We start from the raw sequence: 18,196 nt of genomic DNA on the forward strand, positions 1-18,196 counted from the left end.
TAAGCAATGGAGAGATGGACAACCTTTCTTTGAATGCTTGAAATGCATCCTCTTGTTCTTGTTTCCAATTAAATCCAACATTTTTCTTTATTATCTCAATGAGCGGAAACTATGGAACTGAAGTGCTTCACAAACTGTATATAGAAACCAGCTAGGCCGTGGAAACTCCTTACTTCGCTCAAGGTTTTAAGGACCAGCCATTCTCTTATGGCTTGTACCATCTCTTCATCCACCTGTATGCGGTGTGAGGTCACAATAAAACCTAGAAAAGAAGGTTATATGTACCAGAAAGAAGACATTTTATAGTTTGCATACAAGGTTTATTTACTAATCACGTCTATAACCCTTCTTAGATGTCATATTGTTCATTCATGGTTTGACTATATATCAATATACCATCAAAGTAAACTACTACAAACAATCTTATATAAGCCCTTCTAACATAATTCATCTGTCACTAGCGTGCATTAGTTAAGCCCAAAAGACATTACTAGCCATTCTTATAATCCATGTTTAGTTTTGAAAACAGTTTTCCTCTCATCATCTTCCTTCATCGTAATCTATTAAATAACTACTTTTCAAATCTATATTAGAAAAAAATAAATGAACCATATAACTCATCTAGCATATCAACTAAATGAGGTATAGAATGGCAATACTTCATTATGATACTATTAATTGTTCTACAATCCACACAGATTCGCCAACTACCAGCGCACAAGTATGACTGGTGTAGCACAAGGGTTAATGCTTTCTCGGAAGTACACCTACTCCAAAATCTCATTGGCTTGTCTTTGTAGGTCCTTGGTTTCAACCAAATTTGTTCTGTAAACTAGCCGGTTGGAAGTGAATGAAAGCATAAAAGAGCACTCCAACTTATCTTCTTCTTTTTTTTTATAGGTGAAATAACATTTCTCTGTGTTTCATTTTATATTTAAGGAAATACTATTTTTGAAATTTAATCAAATTAGATTCCATCTATATTATAAATAGCATATACTGTACATCTAAGTGCAATTTTGTTAGTACATTAACTCAATTCTTTTATAACAGTAAAAAGGAAGGCAGTAAACATCTGAGGCGTACATTTAGCATTTTTGTGCTCTCAGGTCGCTCTCGCTGGCTTGGTATTCGAGATTCGGCTGTAAAACCCTAACCAGCGCCACAGCTTAGCGAGGTTCCTGAGCGAGAGAACAAGAGGATCCTCTCTCGATTTTCTGGTTAATCGTCGTTTTTCTTCAGGTAAGTATAACGACGAGTGAGGGATTAGGATAAAAGCTAGTTGAATTTGATTCTCTAGATCAGATCTCACTCTCGTATGCGATCTAATCCTATTACTGTTGCTGATGGATTTTGTTTGTTTCCAGGAGGAAAGTAAAGCTATGGCCATGTTAGCTCAAACACCACCTTGTACTCCAGATATTGTATGTCATCATCCACTTTTCTTTTTTCTTATTGGAGATTTTCAACTTGTGTTGTCTTTTTTTTTTTTTTAAATTCAAGTTTTCGTGTATACAGGTTGGGAATACATTTGTGCATCAGTATTATCACATTTTGCATCAATCCCCTCAGCATGTCCACCGGTTTTACCAAGAGATTAGCAAGCTAGGCCGCCCTGAAGATAATGGTACAATGAGCATCACTTCCACCTTGCAAGTGAGTCGTCTACTAACTTACTTTTGCATTCTGTGGAAAAGTGTTGCTGAATACGAGTGTGTATGTATGTGAGTGAGCAGGCTATTGACAAGAAGATACTGGCACTTGGATCTGGTGTAATCAGTGCCGAGATTGCTACTGTGGACACGCAAGAGTCTTACGGAGGTGGTTTTCTCCTACTGGTGACTGGGTATCTGACGGGGACAGATGGTGTCAGGAGGACGTTTACTCAGACTTTCTTCCTTGCCCGACAGGAGACTGGGTACTTTGTCTTGAATGATATGTTCCGATACATTGATGACGCCACAACCGTGCGTGGCACTCAGATTCCGGTGAATAACATCCAAGTTCCTGTCAACATTCACCAGGGTAAGTTGCACCTAGCCACCCACTTGTGTATGCGTCCTTCAAGTTTCTTTATATGTTTAATCTTTTTGTGCCTTAGATCCACATGCTGCTCAAGACATTCCAGAAGACTTTGTTCAGGAGAAATATGTTCAAGAGAATCATGCTGTTGAGCAGTCGAAGAGCATTAATGTTCCTGAAGTGTTCACTCCCCCTGAAGAGGAACAAGTATCAGTGACAGAAGACGCTCCTGCGCCTGGAATAGTTCATGAAGCTCCACATGATGTGCACAAGGTTGGAGAGTCTGATTCTTCTAGGACTGGCGAAGTTCCAAAGAGATCTTATGCATCCATTGTAAGTAACTTACGTTTGGGTTGTGTAGTATCTCCTCTTTATCAAGCTGATGTGAGATTTTGGGCTACTCTGGCCTCAAGATTTAACGCCATTGGTGTATGTAAATATAATATGTAGGTGATGGTTATGAAAGAGAATGCTGCACCTATGTCTGCTTCCAGAACTCCAACTAAGGTGGTGGAACCAAAGAGACAACAAGAAGATCATCAAGCCACTCATGTCCCTCTACCAACACCGTTGTCTGAGAAATCAGATTCAAGAGCAAATGTTGCTGTAAATGGGAACGATCAAGACAATGAAAGAAGTAAATTCATTTGCTTTTGCCTCATGTTATTCCTTGTTCTCTTAACGGTAAGCATGCTGCAATCTTTGTTTCTTGATTCCGTAACAGCCCCAGGTCCATCCATCTATCTTAAGGGATTGCCGCTTGATGCAACACCAGCCTTGCTCGAGAATGAGTTCCAGAAGTTTGGACCTATTAGGACCAACGGGATTCAAGTAAGAAGCCAGAAGGTAGGAAGACTCCCATCTTAAGTATTGCTTAACATGTATATTAATTATTGATCTGCACAGTAGTTATTCTTTTAAGTTTTGTGCTTTACAGGGATTCTGTTTTGGCTTTGTTGAGTTTGAATCCGCGAGTTCCATGCAAAGCGCAATCGAGGTAATAACAAATGGTGCTACTAGTGAGATTCTTTACATTCTGCTTAACTGTTACTGATATGTATACTTTGGGGATTTATAGGCATCACCTATCATACTCAGTGGGCAGAAAGTAGTTATCGAGGAAAAACGATCGACGGCAAGAGGCAAGTTTGGCTTTCAACACTTAAAAAGAGGAATGAAACTCTCATGAACCTAACAGATCTAATTCATCATTCGTTGTTGAAACAGGGAATCATAGAGGACGTGCAGCGTTTGGTGTAGGCACAGGCTATAGAAACGAAGGTGGAAGGGGTCGTGGGAGCTTTAGAGGTGGAAGAGGAGGAGGTTATGGCCGGAACGATTTCAACGGATATGGCAACAACAGGGGAAACAATAGAGGAGGATATGCAAACAGAGCAAATGGTGACGGTGGTGGGTTTCCGAGACGTGTAAGACGTGGTGCTGGTGGCGGAATCGATGCTAACGGAGCTACAAAACCTGTGGATGCTCCTCCCGTGTCTATCACTGCCTAAATTTGCGTTTCTAGCAAAAAAAAAAAAGAAAAAAAGAGGCTCAAATTGTTTTAGAGAGCATAGGCTTAGAGCTACGACTAAAATAGCTATTATTCTCTTTTCTATGCATCCCCCGTTTTGTTAATTTGAGTTACAAATTCCAAGTGGCAGATAAAGTATCGGCACTTGTCCACTTGTTCGTCTAGCAACGTTTAAAAATTCTCTAACCATTTTGAGTTTTGAACCGGTAAAACCTGCCCAAAACCACCAGTACCAGTAACATAGTTTGATATCAAAACTCAGATTCACAAAAAAATCAGACAATGCCGGGTTCTTTTCTGTTTTACATAGCATTGCTTTTCTCTTAACTCCTGAATTAGCCAGGCAGTGATTATTCTCGCAATTCAAATCAAAAGGAGATAAAATTGCATAATGTAGTAGTAGTAGTACTAGTACCCATAATATATTTAGAATTACGGCAGCTATGAACAAAATACATTATTCTAATTCCCAAAAAATATATAAATAACACATGTTAAAACCTCATACAGCTGAAGTAACAACATTTGATATAAGATTCTGTTGATAAAGAAAATAATTCATAGTTCAGAGGCCGAAATTGCAAGCCTGAACAAACTCCAAGTCGTGGTCGACGTGCTTGGTCCAAAGCGGTCTGAACTGGTTCATAGCAATGTCTAGCCACGGTTTCATATTACCGTTGAAATGTACCACCGCGGCGTTACGGATCTCATCCATACTAATACTCGGATTGTAACCCAGCCCAAGCACATGCCATGTTTTGTCCAGCGGTTTTGTGGTCGAGTAAAACGTGATCAGCCCCGGTGGTAACGTTCCCAGTTTCCATAAAGTCCTGTTCTCGTTCTGCAGTTCAGACAACACACAACAAAAGTCAAAACACAACAACACAACGAAACACATTGTTGTCAAAAAATATCACAAAAAGGTTACCAGATTTTGCCAGTAGTGATACTCTTCTGTGCACTTCTCTCTTCTCCAAGCATCAAGATCAAAGAAGTTCATTCCATAAGCCCACGCGCATGCTTTCGGATTAAACTTCTCCTTGATCAAAGGATGAGAGAAGTTCATGTACTGAGCATACCGATGGAACGAACCAAAACAAGTCTCTACAGCTCCATTCACTTTCCCATCCATATCAATCTCCCAAAGCCCCGTCAAATCCTTCTGCACAACCACATCATCGTCCAAAAACAGTATCCTATGCAGCTTCGGGTACATCTCAGGCAAATAGAATCTCAAGTGATTCAATATAGACAAATACTTCGGGTTCCTAAACTTCATATTCGTCGTATCCTTGGTCGCATTCTCAAGCTTATTCTCGAAATAGAACTTCTGCAGATTCGCAGACTCAAGCTGCTTCAACACAGGCACATACGAAGAGTTCAAAAAAGTATAGTCCTCGACAGCTTTCACTTCTACATGAGCTCCTTTATACTCCTTGAGCTTAAACATCACCTGCATAGCCCCGAGATTCATCTTATCCGTCACAACGTGGAAGACATGCTTCCACGGCTCCTTAGCATTCTTCACAGCGGAGTTCACCACCACCGAAGCTGCAATCACGTTATCCGAAAAGATAGCGTAATGGTAAAGACTCGGATCGTCGAGCTCAGCTGCTCTAGCTTTCCCTTCATCAGTGTACTTCTCCGGATGAGCGATCCTCTCTTCCATCAACCTCATCGCAAGACAATGCAGCCCCTTCGGAATCGATTTCGCAGCGATCAAGCTCGAGAACGCTCCTTGCTTCTTAGCATTCGTTAACTGTTCGTTAACGGCAAATATCGTGTCCTTGAGCTTCTGGATCTTGAGCTGGTTATCGAACGACTCTTTGGCTTCAGCGATCACTTGGCGAGTCATTTTGATCCGCTCTTTAACTTCTTTCTCGAACTGTCGAAGCGTGGATTCTTCGATCGAAGATCCGTCGGAATCGTAGAGAGCTCGGTACGTAGGTTTGCTGATGAGATCCGTGTAGTTTCTTGAGAGATCCGCGAAGATCCTCACGAGTTTCGAATTCTCGAGCTTGAGCTTCCGAGCGTAAGAGGCGTAGGCTAGCGCTAACGACCGGTGGTCGTCAGCTTGTTTCTGGATCTGGAGGAGGCGTGGCTTGAGCGGATCCGATTTGATATCCAACATGGATCTTCTGATGGATCCGACTCCATTCGAGTATCTGATGAGATTCAGGGATTGAGAACTTACGGGAAGATGGAGATCAGGTGAGTGATTAGACTCGGAAGTGAAGAGAAACGAGAGAGTGAAGAAGGAAAGTGCGATAGTGGCAGCCAGAGCTGTGAGTCTGAATCTGATGCCGGAGACGCTAAATGCCGGAGATCCGCCGCCGCGTAAAAGTCGGTGGTGAGTAGCCATTTTTGCAGGATCAGTGGAGTTTCATTCAATTATAGCTGCTATTAATGGAGTCTCTCTGAACATCTGAAATGGTTGTCTTAAGCGTGTTTCAAAAAAAAAAGAAAAGAAAAGAGATTGTCTTAAGGAAAAACAAAATGTCGGTAACCATTTTTGAACTTTTTAAAATCTTAATTGAAGTATGACAGTCAGATCAAAAATAGTTTTAGATATAGACTTCTATATTCATTCACACTGTAAGAGCATGCGCAACGGTGTGTTTTAGGGAGTCCTTAGCGCTAGATTTTAGGGTAATCACATTAAAAATAAATGAAAAAAGGCAAATAAGCGAAGGATCAGTCCGTGTAGAAGGAACTTAAGGACTTAATCCTTAGGGCAGCTGGCACGCTTTGATTGGGTCGAGTTGTGTTTGTGTGTCGTGGTCACGAAAAAAAAAATCATTCGACACAAACGTAGAAAAAAAAACTCTCGAAGAAACAGAAGGCGATTTTCGATCCATCTCGTTCCATCTTCTTCCCTCGCGTTCCACGGTAAATCGAGAGGAATCTGTAGATTTATGGTATTAGATTAGGTTCCTTGTAGTTTTCCTGTAAATTTAGGGTTCGTTTTGCTTTTTTAAATCGAATTGGGGATTTTCGTTTCAAGTTAGGGTTTCAAATGATTTGGGTTTTCAATCGATTTGTAGAGGTTTTGGTTAGTAGTAACGGTTCCGAAACTGAAATAGGTTTGATTAACGATTTGCTTATCTGCTTTTAACCATTGATCCATCTGGTTCTGTCTGTCTGATTTCAAACGATGAATGCTTATCTGCTTCGTCTGCTTTTCTGCTTTGACTCAAGGTTTTCTTTTCTTGTGAAACTTAAAACACGATCCTTTGTGTGTTTACACGATCCCCCTCATCTATGCTTTGATAAATTTCTGTTTGGTTAGTCGTCTGATGATGAATGCTCTGTGGTAGTTGTTGTTTCACTTTTGTTGTTGTATTTTGTGCTTACATATTTAAAAATTTCAGGTTAAGCAAACATGGGCCAAGACTATAGCTACACCCAGCCTTCCTCATCAGACGAGTATGACTTGACCTCACTGCTTGAAGCTGAAGCGGCTTTGTACGCCGAAGAAGCTGAGAGTAGCTACAACATTGGTGAGCCTGTTCAGTGCCCACCTCAGCCGTTTCAGTACTTATGTGGGGGACATACAAATGCGGAGGAGATGCGTGCCTTTGAGACACAACTTAGTCTTCTCAAGGATCAAGTTCGTGCGAGTGACCAGAAGCTGGCTACGCTCGAGAAGACCCTGTGTGATGAGTTATGCAAGAAGACATCATGGGTTACAATTCTTGGAGTATCTCTTCTGCTGAGCCTTTTACTTTTAATAGCGGTGATAATTCTTGGAGGTTAGTTTCAATCCTTGTTTTTTAAAAATTTTGTCCTGTGGATTTTTAAAATTTTTTTTGATGTTTTCCAGGAACAACTTCGAAGGATAGTAGAAGACTATCTAACGTGGAGACTGTCTTTAATGTTAGAAACATTTAAACTGAAGCTATTTCTCTGTTTTTTGCTTCTCTGAAAAAAACAAAACATTTATATTGAAACTCTTTATCTTAAATGCTTACCTTCCTTATTCAGATTTGATATGATATTAAACGTGTTTTCATACCAGATCTAAACTTTGATTAGACTTTTCATAGGTTGCTCAAAAAAAAATTACTTTTCATAAAAACAATCTATTTAACAATTATTTTCATGTTAATGTAATAGTTTTTTAAACTTAAGTGTGAATTCTAGATTTATGGTGGTGATTAACTTGAAAGCAAAAACCCAATATGGTAAAGTCAGTAGAGTTCGAATTCTGGCCACTGAAAAATTAACATTTCGGCATCGCCAAAAACATGAAACCGACACATGGTAACACATGACTAGTTTGGATCAGTTATGTGGGCTAGGATACCTTGTTTAATTCAAATAAAAGAAAAAAAAATTTAATTGTGTGAAGATCGAAAACGATTGGAGATGGATACGGGATATAATCAAAGACAAGGGCTAGAAACCATAAAACTATTTTTTTTTTGTAAATAAAGAAACAACATAGATATAAAAGTAAAACATATTAAAAATTTAAAAATTGAAAATTAAAAAATATCATATAATTATTGTCAGTGTAAAAGTATTTTCATATGATTTTATAAAAGAAAATTTATTAAAAATTACTCCCAAAATCTTTTTCAGGAAAATATGAAAATAGATAATAGAGAAATGAAAGTATAAAAATAAAAATGTAATAGTGCATAAGTTACGATCTTATAGTATAGGTAGAGGTGAGATTAGCAAGTGGTGGCGGATAAGAACAAAAATTCAACTTAATTTAAAGATTTCAGATAAATTACTACAACTTGAAAAAAGATGAATTTAATTGAATCTTATTCAAGTTTTTTCCAAAAAAATGAAGCAAATCAAATTTGTCTCAAAAACTCAAAAATTAGTTTATTGATTCTTAAAGTCTGTCTAACAAACCTAAAAATAAAAATATATATATATAGAACTTTTAGAAATCCTAATTTTTACAATAAAACTAGTGTTTTTAAAACTGGATCGGAAGTTAAACCGGATAACTTTTGGGTCATGGTTCAATATAGTTCGTCGGGTCAAACCTGGTTTAATATTTTTTTAGTTTATAAATTTAAAAGTAATGTAAGTAAATATGATACAGAATTAGAAATGTAAATGAATTTAAAACATAAAACATTATAAAACTAGTTTAATGGTTATATGGATGATTTAAAGATTTTTGATAGTTTAATGATTTTTATTAGTTTAATAACTCTAAGATCTAATGCGACTACGTAATCGGTTCATGATCGAACCAATTATTAGACCCAATCCGACTATTCAACAGGTTCATGGACGAACCCGATTCAACCACCGGATCGGTCCGATTTTAAAAACACTGAGTAAAACTAAAACACAAACAATAACGAAATAAGTAGATAAAAAAATAACTCAAATATGGAAAGTATTCGTTGGAGCTTCTAGGATGATGATGCATCAGATCTTCTGGGGTAAAGAAGATTCAACCACAAATCGTAAGGTTGGATGGAGACATGTTTTTCTCAAAAATTGGAAAACTGAGTTTTTTGCTCAAAACCATTAAGTCACATTTATCTATCAAAACGATAAAATCACATTTTATGCCAAAACCATAAAATTAAGGTTTCTCGCCAAACTGGAAATCGAGTTTTTTGATAAACCGCAAAATAACGCACTACAAGAAAATGCGCTAATAACGACTACACGTTATGACTAAAAAAGTATGGTCGTAATTTTATGACGAATTTACATCGTCATTACGTCCATATAAAAAATCGTCGTAAAATCGACGTAAACATACAACAACATTTTGTCGTAAATTTGTCGTAATGTCACGACAAATCTACGACGATTTGCAATGATTTTTAAATATCGTCTTAAAGTAGTTGTTACATTACGACTAAATTACATCAACAAGTTAGGATCTAATTAACGACTACATTACGAGTAAAACAAAAGGTTGTTGTTGTACATGTGATAAATGTTTGTACGTATGGTTGGTAAAAATATTGGCAATATAGTTGTTAAGTTAAAGTAAATTTTATGTTGTAGTACATTTCCACCTACCAAATTCGAAAATTTCCTATAAATATGTACTCCTCTCCCATTCTAAAGATGCATAATGGTGGCAATATCTATGAGGTCTGAAGTTGGGTGTATGCACATAAAGATTATATGGGAATTGTGAGAAACGAATTTCTCAACGGGGCAGAGATATTTATGTACCAGGCTGGAAACACACCTCTCATGCATGAAACGAATAAAATGTTATGTCTCTGTCGTAAGTGCAAGAATACCAAATTTGCTCGAAGTGAAACGGTTTAGAAATATATAGTAAATAGAGGATTTACCCCCACATTACTACATTTGATTTCATCATGGAGAAGGTGATAGTAGGAATGTAACAGGGAAGAACCAAGTGATCATTTTTATTTTGAAAGTAGTCACCCTCAGGAAGATCATATTGTAGATCATGATAGGATGCAAGACATGATTATAGATGCATTTCGTGAAACAACCTCAGTAGTTACTCAATAAGTAAGAAATGTAGAAGAACCTAACTTTGATGTGAAAATGTTCTATAAAATGCTAGACGCAGCTAATCAGCCAATTTATGAAAGTGGTGGAGAAGATCTTTCTAAATTGTCATTGACAGCTAAGATGATGATTATCAAAACTATTCATAATTTATCTGAAGTTTGTATGGATGCATGGACTGGATTGTTTAAAAAGTATATATATATATATATATTTGAGAGAAAAAGACCAAAATGTAAATTATTAATTAATCTACTATTTCATTTAATTTTTTTTCGTACAAAACCTCTGTAGAAATATAAAATATAAAAATACGAAGATTTGAGATAACATGGATCCATGATCCTTCCATCGTATGAGTCTTTTATCCTTGTAACAAATTAATAATGTGCTAAGACTCAGAAATGAGATGAAGAAACTTATGCATACAAATTACATGCTTGCCAAAAACTATGGAAACTACAAAAGCACAACTATCTCGGACTACTTATAATATAAAGGTCAACATTAATACAAAGTTTGTAACTTGGTCCTTCATCCTTTCTTGGGATGCTTGTTGGCATTGTAAAACCTTCCAAATCCTTTGAAAGCCTTAGATAGCTTCACAAGGTTAGGCCTCGCAATTCCCAAATGCATCTTCCCTGTTGAGAACTTCAGTGCCTGTAAGCAGCACAGTTGCTGCTGATCAATCACATCATCATCGTCTTCCTCTTCCACTGCTACTTCCTTCTTCTCTATGCTCTTCGTCTTCATCATCGTCATCGACTTCTTGGTTTTCATCTTCGTCTCCTTCTTCTTATCTTCTTCGGTTTGCTTCTTCTCTGTTTCGGTCTCGTAAGTCTCCCAAAGCTGATCCATCCCTTGTCCTACGTCAGCGTTGTGTCGTTCCTCGAACAGCTTGCATGCCAATGTTCTCCTCCACTCTTTCTCTTTCCTCATTGACCCAAAGCTCTTAAGAGAAACATCTTCTTCTTCTTTTTTCTTCTCTTCTCCGAGAAAGTCGCTCAGTCTTGGGAGATCATTACAATCTCCGACAAGATCTACTTTTTGCGCCTTGGATTCTTCTTTTGTCGGCTCTTTCCAAAACTGCCCTTCTCCATTATCTAGGACAACGTCACTTTCTCGCTTGACTTTCTGTTCTTCTACGAGTTCCTCTTCACACTTCTCTTCTTTCTCCAAGTCCATATGATCCTCCAACTTCAGCGGTTGGATCTCAACTTGTTTCTCATCGGTCAGAGATTTCAACACGGTGATGCTGACCTCATGGCTACAGAATTTGTCAACAAATGTTACCTCCATACTCTCATCCTCGGACGCACATTCCATCGAGCAAGCCTCAACGACCATCTTATAGGCTTCCAGTTCGTTAACATCCTCATTGTTGACATCAAACTTGGGTTCCAAGACACTACCGAGCTTACTACAAAAGGAAACGAGGAAGCCTGGTTGGGTTTCGAGTGATTCAGAGTCGGGAAAAGTGTCGTGAAGATGCAGAGTACTGAGTAAAGCGAGAAGCAAGAGTGTGGTGGTGACGAAGAGTGGTGAGAGAAAAGATAGAATCTTGAACATGTAAGGTGAGAAGAAGAGTACGTAAGAAAAATAGAAAGGGTGAGAGATTATAAACGAACAAAAGAGTTGAAAGTCAGAGAGAAGTAGTGAAGAAAAAACAATCTTCTTCATGTTTTGATTCTCTTCTGGAGATGATGACAAGGCAAATTCAGACATTGTTTGTCAATGGCGGCGACAAAGAAGCTTAGCCAAGTTTTTTTTTGTTCTTTTGCTTTGCTCTGTCACAGCACAAAGATAGAAGATTTAAGTGAGGATTTGGAAGGAAAGAGTGGTGTGAATATAAGAAGGACATGAGAGAGTGAGAGAAACATAGACAAGAAAAAGAAAGCTACTTTTGAAAGTTACCTTTCTTTTCACCCGTTGGGTCAATTCAGTAACCACCACCATCACCCTTTTCTTTTGCTTAGTCTATATGTTCCTGACCTTGACAAAAAAAAAACGCATTAACGGTTTTATCAAAACAATACAAAACTTTGTGCAATTGTCTACAGGGAAGGTGGCCAAAATCATTTTGAGAATTGTGATAAGTCTAGCTCATGTTTTGACTTTGACAGTTTTGTGAATTGTAATAAGTCTAGATCATCACTGCAGGAGAACCTAGCTAAGAACTAATCTAGAGTTTTACAAAAAAAAAAAAAGTGTTCAACTGTCCTAATTGTTGTCATGAGTGTACTACAACAACACCAATAATCTTATCCTAAGACACCTTCAATCACGGAGCTGGCTAGTTCATACAAGTAACTAACTAAAGAGATTAGACTCTTAGTGGTTGCATATGGGAAAAACATCATGGGTACTCAAGTGCAGCTCATTATTAGCTATTTTGTCTCCATTTTTTCTTTTCTACTTCTTCTAAATGGACCCATAATGGTTCTTCTTTTTTCGATCTCTTTGTCCTTAAATCTTACTTTTTACTAACCGAGAGGTATCTTAAGAGGACTTGTCTCCACCATTCCTTTTTATCTCTCTCCAATTAGTCACTGGGGATCACAAAATTGGTAAAAGCAAAATTATTAGACAGAGTGAGTAAAAGTGAAGCGATACTGGAATACCTCATGGTCTCAATGAGACCGTACTACATATAGTGGATGCAGCAGTAACAGTATTATTTGTTTCACTTTTCATTCCTTCACCAAACGATCAGACAGAAAACAACACATGAAATTTAATGTAATAATACTATTTGAAATCTCAAGGGAACCAATTAATCAAGTAGCTAAAAAAAAAGTATCCAATATTCCACCTTTAGGACAAGGTGAATCTTCATCTTTGGAGAATATTGACAAAATTGTTGCGCCATTAACATTTTTTTTTTTGCTAAGAATGTTAATTTCATTTAAGAGATAAGGTTTGACTACAAAAGCGATTAAACCTATACAAGAGTTACCCTGGCAAAACAGAAACAAAAAACAGGGTAACAATAAGACTTTGCAATACAATTAACTCCATGAGCGAGCTGATGGAGAGAATACAGGAGCAGTGTGATGGGTCATATGAGATATCTTCATATGAGCCACATGGCCATAAGGGAGCTGAACTTTCTGCGCTTCCTTGCTACATTGATGGAGTTAATGATATGCCTATTAATTCCCTTGAAAGCCACCAGAGGAGGGAGCAGGATCTGATTATGAAGCATATTGTTTCTCTGCTGCCATATGGTGTATGTAAGAGCTTGAGTCACCATCACTCGCAGGACTGATGGAGCCGTGGCCGTAGAGGAAGAAGCCCACAACATGAGGTCTTGCCAGTTGGAAAGAGCTGGGATCGGGTCTATGATTCGCCGTTTTATTTCCGACCATAGGACCCCCGCATAGGAGCAAGAGAGCATCAGATGGTCTCTAGTTTCCTGTTGAGTAGAACATATACAACAGGTCGTAAGAATCTGCATACCCCAAGAGGCAAGCCGACTTCTTGTAGGCAATCTGTTAAGCTTTGTAACCCATAGATGAAAAGCATGCTTGGGAGTGGCACCAGTAAACCAGATATGCTTTGCTATGGCCTGGATAGGGGCTCGAGGTCTTAGCACTTCCCAAGTCTTTGAAGAAGAGAAAACTGGGCTTGATTTTCCATTTGTTAACCAGCTAAAAGTGTCAGGTCCTCTATCCAGAGAAGGCGTAGGAAAGCTTGTAAGGAAGGCGTGTAGAGCGACTTCCATGTCTGATCTTGGATGTGGCAACCTCCAGCCTTGCACGTCATATGCATCAGCCACCGACGCGTCAATATGAATCCTCAGGTTGCGGGTGCCGTTCGTACCGAAGACGTTGATTAGAGGGCCAAGGGGGGTCCATCTATCATACCAGAAACTTGTGTTGAGGCTGCAGTGAACTTCAACAATAAGAAACCTTGATATTAGATCTCTGAGCCGAAGTATGCAACGCCAATTCCAGGACATGAGAGGCGATTCCGTTTGGGTCCAGAAGCTGTAGGAGGTACAAGAAGAAGAAGAAGCTATTAGATCTCTGAGCCGAAGTATGCAACACCACTAGCATTTGTGAAGAAGAAGAAACAATGAGTCAGAGAAACATAACAAGGAGGTACAAGATGAAAAATTATTTGTAAATGCGCCATGGGTGGGTACAATATACGAATCTGACAATCCGGATGGATCCAAGAAAAGGAATCCATAGATCCACATCCGGAGAATTAGATTTAAAGATCAAGACATCTAGACACGATCAGAATATGTTTTCATGTATAGTTTTCTAATATACACTATAACCTCTTTAAATTAATACTCTATAAATTAATATACACTAAGAATCTCTATAAAATAATATAATTTTATAATCCCAAATTGAAATTTTGTTTTAATTAGTATATCGATAAAGTTAATATCTCTATAAATTAATAAAAAAATTATAGTTTTGGTGTAGTCCCAACATTATTAATTTATAGAAGTTTCACTGTATATCAAAATGAAAGATTGTGTTATATAGATGGTTCATCGAAGCAAGACAATATTGTACCCATGATAAGGATTATTTAGCATTCAATAAGGATGTGAGGAACAAATGGGGGCAGAGAATATCATATGTAGTCTTTTACTTCAAAATGCTGAATTTAAAGCCCTCATCTAGGTGATCTCTCTCACTTCCACATGTGTAAAGCTTTCATTTGGGTAATAAAGTTCGAAAGTAAATTATACAGCACTGCTCAGAGCTGATATGTTTTCTCAATTCCTATAGAGAAGTTTAAGAGATAGGGATGTACAAATTTTTGAAGACTTTAATATTCTTAGATATTCTTTCGAAAAATTACAAAAATGAATAAGTTAGCACATGATATTCGTCAACAGCACTCATATATCTAATTATATAAAGAAGTGTTTGCTTCTCTCCTGTGATGCCACCTAAGAAAATAGGGGAAGGAGAGTTCAACACGTGTCATGGTAAACGAATTTTGTTTCCGGTAGTTTTCCACTGGGCTTTATCATTCGTGTATGTGTTATTTTTTGTGGGCCTGTACAGAAATTTAATTTGTCTATTGTTGAAGACAATCTTTGACATCGAAACTTCTATAGCCCTAAAGTTTTTCTTCTGTTCATCTTGCCGGCGGAAAAATCTTGAAACGTTACAGAGTTTGAATCATTCAAGTTGAATGAATTGAAGCGTCGTCTTTAATGGAGTAATAATTGTTCTCTACACCTCACACCTCACCCAATCTGTCATCGAATGCATCCTCTTTTACTTTCTTTTTCAGAACCTTCACCTATAAAAACGTAAGTCCTACCCAGTGAATTTCATCAGTTCTATCATCCCAATCATAAGCTTTCCACCTTAGATTTTCTTACCTGATTATATCTCTGATTCCTCTTTACTATGTGTTTGCGTTCTGTTTTGGTCACATGTTGATTTTTTGTTACTGAGCCGAACAATTGTTTGCATTGTTTACACCCGCCTAGGTCTCCTTTTCTATGTTAATGATTTTAATAAGTACCTGACTAAATTATAGAGTTCCTAATGATGTTGCCTATCGATCTCTTTAGGTGTCAAGAAGCCCATCAAGTGAGCAGGACGTAGCAAAGCGTCTGTAAAGGAACCAAACTAAACAAAAAGGTCAAACAAGTGTCTTCTTCGTTTTCATATAATCATTGCCTACTGGCTACTGCTTCTTCAATTTAATTTGTTCAGTAGTTTACAAGGATTAAACTTTTTGGCTGTCCAAAACTTTTTCATCTGTGAAATTTACTGAAGGTTAGAAGAGTAGATTTTTTGTCAGTTATTGTTTTCATCATTATAGTTTCTACCTTTGTGCTAATGCTGGACTTTTTTATGATTCAAAGGTAATATTTCTGTAGGACTTTCAAGATGGAGCATCCTAAGGAACAAATATATTGCTGCTTTGCTGTGAGTGGCTCCTTCTCACCTTGAAGGTTCTTTTGTAACTTAGCCTCTTGATCTTGATTGGCACTTTGGCGTTGAATTTGAATGCAAAAACAGGTTAGAAATTAAATCTACCGGAGACAATGCTATACGTTCTCTCAGAACGTACTCATAATTGTGTTATTATCTCAGTTGACATGTTCTTAAACTAAGTCTGATACTTGCATTTCAATAATTCAGAAGAAGGCATCTTATGTTGCTAATGCTGAAAAGTGCAAGGTTGACTACCACAAATACCTGGTAAAGCAAGTGCCAAACGAGAGTCAATTTATATATTGGCTGTTATTTGAGTCGCTGACCAATCATTGATTTGTTACGATATTAAGGAGGAAGGCCGAAAGGAAGATGAGGCCATTCAATTATATTCTCAGAGGTTAATGATGAAGACGATGCTTAGGATGGTAGTTAAGAGGTCAGTGGTTGTTTTTTTTTTATTACGCATCATGATTCATGGCATATTAGAAACTTTCTTTCATATGTTCAATTTTGTATAATCAAAGTCATGAGGAAGCCGATGACTAAGAAGTTGAGGTTTGTAGCATGAGTATAGATAGCTGCAAAATCTCTCTGCTATCTAAAAAAAATCTTTTCTCTAAATGTTTATGGAGCTGATTAGAATGTCTTTCTTGATCTTTTTTTCTGCTTCAGTACTTCCACAATACATATTATAAAACTGTTAATTTATTATTATCTCATCAAATCTCATTCCTGTTCTGTCTTTTTGGCAACTGAGATTTTTCATTTTTTTATGAGTCACTTCAAGAGTTTTGATCTACAATTTATTTTAAACTTCATTTCTCTTCAACATATAGCTTTGTTTGAATTCACGGTCGTTCTTAATTTCTTAATTTTGTAGTTAGATAGAGAGAAATTGACATTTCAGGTACCTATGTATTGTGCTATGATTTTTGCTCACAATTTTACTGTTCCCCTATTTCATCTGTTGAGAAGAAAATCTGGCATGGCAGCTCCCGAGTAGTCCTCACAAAGTCCACGACTGCTCTTCTTCCAAAGGCTAATGAAGTGTCGCGGTTGAAACTTCTTCGAACCATGACGAGTCAGAGAATTTGATCATAAGCAAAAATGTAACATCTGTTTGTTGGAGGAGGATATGGCGAAGCGTCACTTGACAAACTGCTTAACGAAGTGGTTGGAGAAGAGGTATCAGACATATAGTTTCACTTGACAAACTGCTTCAAAAAGGGGGAAACGGATCGATCAAAACTTAGTTGACCAAAGGTGTGAAAAAAGACTCGGAGGATGTCAACAAGATCTTTGAGTTGATGTGTCAGGTTTTTTTTGCTTCCCAATAGATGCAAAAAACCAGAAAGGTTACATTCTGAGGACAGTGAAGTGGAGAATAACGACATATGTATCGAAATCCTTGCCAGGTATACATGTTAAATGAAATCTCAAAAGAATCAAGGATTTCAGACTATTAGAGACAAGTTCTTGGGGCTTAGTACTGACAGCAAGATCTGCTTCCTGAGCTTTGTTGTGCTCCCTGAGAATCAAGAAGTCAACAAGATGATGCTCTTTATTGGTGTATTGTGGAAGCCATCCTTCCTGGTAAAGTCAAACCCCAAGATGCTGTGAAAGACATTCTCAAAGAGTTCATGGAAAATATTTGATTGAGCCTGTTGAAAATTAATGCAAAGTTTGAGCCAAATAGCTTTATGACACTTTTGTGCATTCCTCAATGGTTCTTATCACAGAGTAGATAACTATTTAGTGTGTATCAGAAAGAAAAGAAGCAAAGGATGTAACATTTAGACTTCAAAAATATAGAATACATAGTACCTACAAAATACCAATATATTTTTAGTACCTAAACATTTCATACTAAAATATTTTACATATTTTTTATATAATAGATAAACTTACATATTAAATAGAAAATAAATTTACATATTCAAAATAAATTTTGGCTTCAAGATATAAAGATTTACCCTGTCAATTTTATTGATCATCAAAATTTAAAATGTTTAAATATGCAAAATATTTTTTTTGAGATATATATATATATATATATATATATTCATCTAGGATGAAAGTTGTTTACATTCTCTTCAAATGAATAATTTAAATTCAATTGGAAGCTTTAATAAATATAATATACACATAGATAATAAAAGATTTACAGAATATTTACGTTTGTCTACATATAAATATGTATTTAAATATAAATTAATGATATTTCAAGCAAAACTTT

General features: G+C 37.1%; 5 protein-coding genes across 5 annotated transcripts; 2 read left to right on the forward strand and 3 right to left on the reverse strand.

Annotated features, from left to right (window-relative positions):
* Positions 1-1,022: 1,022 nt before the first annotated feature.
* LOC103828575 (nuclear transport factor 2) lies at positions 1,023-3,742 on the forward strand. The gene is made up of 10 exons (XM_033274263.1): positions 1,023-1,242; positions 1,368-1,424; positions 1,519-1,656; positions 1,737-2,025; positions 2,102-2,355; positions 2,473-2,659; positions 2,747-2,868; positions 2,960-3,019; positions 3,101-3,164; positions 3,250-3,742. Exons 2-10 carry the CDS (start codon positions 1,383-1,385, stop codon positions 3,531-3,533), a joined length of 1,440 nt encoding a protein of 479 aa, XP_033130154.1. The 5' UTR covers positions 1,023-1,242; positions 1,368-1,382; the 3' UTR covers positions 3,534-3,742.
* Positions 3,743-3,937: 195 nt separating this feature from the next.
* Positions 3,938-6,095, reverse strand: LOC103828576 (galacturonosyltransferase 8). Its single transcript, XM_009104182.3, has 2 exons — positions 4,482-6,095; positions 3,938-4,394 (listed from the first exon to the last, which is right to left on the reverse strand). The coding sequence occupies exons 1-2, from the start codon at positions 5,913-5,915 to the stop codon at positions 4,119-4,121; spliced, it is 1,710 nt and encodes a 569-aa protein (XP_009102430.1). The 5' UTR covers positions 5,916-6,095; the 3' UTR covers positions 3,938-4,118.
* A 116-nt stretch (positions 6,096-6,211) lies between these two features.
* On the forward strand, positions 6,212-9,618 carry LOC108869074. Its single transcript, XM_018653071.2, has 3 exons — positions 6,212-6,442; positions 6,925-7,305; positions 7,377-9,618. Exons 2-3 carry the CDS (start codon positions 6,936-6,938, stop codon positions 7,442-7,444), a joined length of 438 nt encoding a protein of 145 aa, XP_018508587.1. The 5' UTR covers positions 6,212-6,442; positions 6,925-6,935; the 3' UTR covers positions 7,445-9,618.
* Positions 9,619-10,384: 766 nt separating this feature from the next.
* LOC103828577 lies at positions 10,385-12,019 on the reverse strand. Its single transcript, XM_009104183.3, has one exon. It carries the CDS (start codon positions 11,756-11,758, stop codon positions 10,568-10,570), a length of 1,191 nt encoding a protein of 396 aa, XP_009102431.1. The 5' UTR covers positions 11,759-12,019; the 3' UTR covers positions 10,385-10,567.
* Positions 12,020-13,106: 1,087 nt separating this feature from the next.
* Positions 13,107-13,994, reverse strand: LOC117126816. The gene has a single exon (XM_033275935.1). It carries the CDS (start codon positions 13,992-13,994, stop codon positions 13,107-13,109), a length of 888 nt encoding a protein of 295 aa, XP_033131826.1.
* Between the last annotated feature and the right edge of the window lie 4,202 nt (positions 13,995-18,196).

The sequence above is a fragment of the Brassica rapa genome, chromosome A07 (assembly GCF_000309985.2).
Source record: "Brassica rapa cultivar Chiifu-401-42 chromosome A07, CAAS_Brap_v3.01, whole genome shotgun sequence".
In the NCBI taxonomy this organism is placed as follows: Eukaryota; Viridiplantae; Streptophyta; class Magnoliopsida; order Brassicales; family Brassicaceae; genus Brassica; species Brassica rapa.